The sequence below is a fragment of the Eleutherodactylus coqui genome, chromosome 4, assembly GCF_035609145.1.
Source record: "Eleutherodactylus coqui strain aEleCoq1 chromosome 4, aEleCoq1.hap1, whole genome shotgun sequence".
Taxonomy (NCBI): domain Eukaryota; kingdom Metazoa; phylum Chordata; class Amphibia; order Anura; family Eleutherodactylidae; genus Eleutherodactylus; species Eleutherodactylus coqui.
The window spans coordinates 39386130-39391379 of NC_089840.1; the positions used below are offsets into that span (position 1 = coordinate 39386130).

A 5250-nucleotide genomic window follows, 5' to 3' on the forward strand; every position below is an offset into this window, starting at 1 on the left:
TGTTCCAGCGGACGGACAGGTCATGGAGTGTATAGTATATCTGGACGGGAAGTTCAGTAGATGTTTTTCTATTTTGAACAATGAACTAAAAGGGTCTTAGTTTTTTCGTAGATGGGTCGGCCCCGGCTACGCCTCGCATCCTGAATTATCCCCATTATAACTTTCTTAAACTTCTTTACATTTAGTAGTTCCATTTCTGTAAGTTTTTTATTTTTTTTATTTGCATAAACGCGCTGTGCAGGAATTATGTAATACCCAATGTTTCTATCTGTATAACCACACCTTTACATGTTTACGATTATGCCCCATACATTATACAAGATGACAGCCCCACCTCCATTGCATTAGACATTATAAACATGACCGTATTTTTTTTTTTGTTTGGATGACATCCATGATCAATACAGAACTTATGTCCAATGTAAGAGCCTTTTACACGGGTCTATTTTTGGGCACTTCCCAGCAATAATTGCTCCTGTGCTTTCATACAGGAGCGATCATCACTAAGGCCCCCTATCGCTAGCAATATTCTGCCACGGAGCAGCGCTGTCAGGCTCACCACAGAGAATCGCAGCATGCAGTGAGTTAGATCCCGCAAGCAGAGAATCGCTACAGATCATCGCTCGTGGACATGCAATCTAAATGAATGGGTCGGAGAAACTCCAGCTGCCTGCCTCCATTTACAGTAAACAGGCAGTCATTCATAGGTGAATGGCTGCCTGTTTACATGGGCCGATTGTCGTTCAGTTTCTGCGTGCATAAAATCAGAACAGTATAAGTGAATGAATTGTTCATCTTTCACTCACTGCAGGCATTTAGGCCTTTCACACAGGCGATAGCGGTGCTTTTTGTGAAAAACCATGCATTGCTGCTACTTGTGATTTTCTTGTGAGAAACGTAATAGGAGTTTCTAATGTTAAAAATGTATCTCACCAAAATCGTGCTATGCAATGAATAAGGGGGCTCCATAAGGAAGCATGGAACAAAAAAAAGAAACAACCAACCACATAGCATCAGTCAAAACATAGCTAATGTGAAGGAACCCATTGAATGGCATGGGTTTCACAAATATGCGATTTTGTAGCCTGTGTGAAAGCGGCCTTACACTGAACAACTATCACTAAAATTCACATGATCCAGCAGAATTATGAAGGATTATCGAGCCCATGTAAGAGGGCCATTACATAGATTAACAAGCAAAAGCCAACATTTTTTTAAAATTTTCTTTTACTATAAAGACAATTGTCATTTCCAAATATCCAACGTTTGAGCAGGATTTATCACATCTTTAGTGTTAGAGCTGCCTTCTAGGAATGACAAACATCTTTACAAGTCTCCTTCTTCTTGTAGCTTGTCAGCTCTGGTTTATTTCCAGTATAAGGTAGAGGAACAAATATTTCCAGACAATAGCAATCCCCTCCGATATCGACCTGAGGAGAGAGAGCGACATGTTACACAGTAAAGGTTATTCGCTACACCGTTTAGTGCAGGTTCTGGAAGGTAATATTGGATTATTCCGGAGTGTTCTCTGAGGGAGACTTGCATGGTCCCCCTACCCCAGCCCACCATGAGAAGGCGTACTAACTTGAAATGTTTATATGATCTCTAGATCTACCAGTCCCGGAATGCAGTTTTGCAGAAGTTACCTTGATACGGTAGTTTGTTCCAGCAACGACTTGAGATTGGTAGTAGAGCGCCACAAACTTTGTGGCATTAGCACCACTTTGTTTCAGAAAATCATATTTTACCTGATAACACAAAAGAGAGGATATTAAGAAGATAGAAATGGATTGAATGCAATACCAAATTTTTATCATAGTTATTCAAAAAGGAGCAGATTTTAGGATTTAATAAACTACAGGAGACAGGATCACAATCTGTGCATCACTGAAAACGGTCCAGGTTCATGACATACCAGTAAGTTCTATGTGTGATTGTTCGCAGTAAGAGAAGCCAAGTAATCTTGTAAATATGATGCCTTTTAATGGCTAACAGATACATGTTATAGCGAGCTTTCGAACCTCTCAGGGTTCTTCTTCAGGCATAATGGAACAAATCTACAGACACATTTATATATAAAAAAAAAAAACCATATACACGATCACATGGGAGGGCGCAACCATGGTGAACTTAGTTTGCACTATGAGGACGCTTTCACTCAGGCTACAAAATCTCATGATTTTCTAGCAATGAGAGTGCTACAAAACGCATGCAGGGGAAGCCCATGGTTTAAAATGGGTTCTTTCACGTGACTGATGTTTTGTAGCCTGCGATATTGCTAGAATACAAAAAAATTTGCTGCAGGCTCTATACAGCCACGATTTGTGAAGTTTTGTAGCCCATGTTTCCCTGTGGAGTCTTCCTTTGTGTTGTATCACATGAAAATGCAGTTTTTGAGCAGTAAAATCCTACTGTAAAAGCCCTAAAATAAGCCCTAGCTGCATACCACCCTCCAAAACAAAAATCACATAAGCGTAGCTTTCTGGCTCTAGCACGTGTCTCTTCCGCATCGCTGGCCCTTGTCTTCAGTGTTCAGGCAAGGCTTCCTGGTCAGAAGTTTGAAAAACCCTCCCTCAAGGAAGTGCTGCCTCTGATTGGTTCTTGAGCACTGCGGTTCAGCTAGTCAGAGCCAGTGCTCGATCAACCAATCACAGCCATTCTTCCAACGCTGGCTCTGATTAATTGGCTGAGCCGTGGCGCTCGAGAACCAAAGGCAGCACTTCCTGGAGGCAGGATTTTTCAAACTCCTGAGCAGGAAGCCTCGCCTGAACACTGAAGACAAGTGCCGGAGATGCGGAGGAGATGTGCATCGGAGCCGAACAGCGACACTTAACTGATGTATTTGTTATTTATTTTAACTGCAGCTAGGGCTTATTTCTAGGGGTGGGGCTTATATTGTAACACCCCATCTGCACTCAGATCCTTTGTGCTCCATGGGGAAACAACGCTATCAGCACTCCCTGTGGAGAACTGCTGATAAGAGTGAATGATGATTTTTAGGTTGGACTGAATTTAACAATCAGCTAGCAGTGCCAGAAAAGCACATGATGGGCGCACGTTTAGACGGGCTGATGATCGCTAAAACGATCGCCAATTAGTAATCGGCTGGTGTAAATGGGCCTTAACACTGTACTAAACCTTTTTCATTTTACATAAAGTTCTATATTATACCACATCGCAGTGCTTGAGGTCTAGTGTTTTATGGTCCTGTGTGTGTGGTGGAGAAAGCATTCAATATGGGCACGGTGCATCCACACATGGATCAGCTGGTCTCTAGTTATTGAAGTCACAGCTTACACAATTCTGGAGATATTGACAATTAGCAGACATACGTGGACAAGAGCTTTATCCCTCTTGTGCTCCCATAGATAAGTCATACAGGGTAAGGGTGAGTGACCTGTGAGACCACTGCCAAAGAACAAGATCATGTTGTCCACCTCTTATCCAACATTCTGGAATGGTGTCTTTCAGAGAACACTAGACCTATAACTAGAAGTGAGTTGGGGCACTGTCTTGCATGAAAATGAATTTCAAAATCTTCTTCAAAGTTGGGAAACAACCAGTTTTGCAGCCTGTCAAGGTACGGCATTCCTGTCACAGCTCGTCCGCAAAATGGAATGACCTATAAACTTTGCTTGCAGAAATGGATTAAAACTCTAACCTTTGGCGAGCCGGTTTCAGGTTCAGCCACTACACAAGCATTCTCAAATTATAACATTGTAGTGATTTTCCTTACCAGAGATGAAATATTGATACATCTGAAAAAATTTGTCACGCCAGAAAATGGTCTTCAACATCTTGCAGAAATGCAACACAAAACGCGTACTTTTTGTTCTGGTTGTCTGGATGCAATACCTGTAGCAACTGCACCTTGTATCGCTCAAACGGCAGTTTACAGTTTTTCATAAGTGTGTAAATGAAGCTAATGCTGTATACAGAAGACAAGCGGGACCGCTACCTTCTGCATACAGCTGTTTTGTCGAAGCGCTCAGCTGGTATACAGGTAAGAAAAACTAAAAAAAAAAAAACAAAAAAAAACAAAAAAAAACACAACCAACCCTTTTTGTCCTATTGATAAAGAAATCTAAATAGAAACAAAAACATATTTGGAGATCTATATAATGTATGCACCAGAATTGCGCGATTTTTGGTCACCCCATCTCCAAAAAAAATAAATAAAGGAAAAGTAATAAGTGATAAAAAAGCTGTATGTACGCCACAATACAAGCAACACAAATAAGAAGTTATTATCCCACAGTCTTACTTACCGAGTCAGCGATCTCTTGTATTTCTTCGGTAGCAGGCTTTTCATCACCGAATCCACCAACCCGATGTGGTATAGGCTCACCTGCCTGTTCATTAGTAGTACCAGCCATGTCTAGTTCTAGCTGTGAAGACCAACCCAGCAAGTCTGCACCCTGCTTACATACCCGGGTGTGCAGTGATCAGTGGGAGGGGTTACCTGATACCTCTGAACACATTCCTTTCTGTGGGGGAATTTGTTCTCTTTGCCTAATATATGTAACCGCCCCCTCCCCCCTCTCAGTGGTTTAAGCCATCTATACCTGATCATCTCAGGGTGTGGCTGGCAGAACATGAGCAAAGGGGATCGTGCATTGCAGACGTGAGGGTGATCTCGTTATTCATAAACTTGGATTCTTTTTGGGTGCTGTTCACATCCCCGTATGGTATACATGCTGGGAAATCTGGCACACGCTGCACATATCCATAGACCCCAGTGTACCCTAAAAGTATCCTCTTGACATGTATTGTAATGCTGACTACATTTTAAATATTTTGTAGATCACTAGGAGGCATTATGCAGCTCACCAGTCACATGTGTTGGTTGGCAAAGAATCACTCAGTGTTCAGCTCTAGAGATGAGCGAACACCAAAATGTTCGGGTGTTCGTTATTCGTAACGAACTTCCCGTGATGCTCGAGGGTTCGTTTCGAACAACGAACCCCATTGAAGTCAATGGGCGACCAGAACATTTTTGTATTTCGTCGATGCTCGCTAAGGTTTTCATGTGTGAAAATCTGGGCAATTCAGGAAAGTGATGGGAATGACATAGTGACGGATAGGGCAGGCGAGGGGCTACATGTTGGGCTGCATCCTAAGTTCACAGGTCCCACTATTAAGCCACAATAGCGGCAAGAGTGGGCCCCCCCCCCCTCCCAACAACTTTTACTTCTGAAAAGCGCTCATTAGCATGGCATACCTTTGCTAAGCACCACACTACCTCCAACA

The 5250-nt window shown here is 42.4% G+C and overlaps 1 protein-coding gene across 1 annotated transcript; it reads right to left on the reverse strand.

Moving 5' to 3' along the window:
• Positions 1 to 1207: 1207 nt before the first annotated feature.
• LOC136625253 (cystatin-A1-like) lies at positions 1208 to 4421 on the reverse strand. Its single transcript, XM_066599305.1, has 3 exons — positions 4269 to 4421; positions 1647 to 1748; positions 1208 to 1430 (listed from the first exon to the last, which is right to left on the reverse strand). The coding sequence occupies exons 1-3, from the start codon at positions 4374 to 4376 to the stop codon at positions 1308 to 1310; spliced, it is 333 nt and encodes a 110-aa protein (XP_066455402.1). The 5' UTR covers positions 4377 to 4421; the 3' UTR covers positions 1208 to 1307.
• Positions 4422 to 5250: the final 829 nt, after the last annotated feature.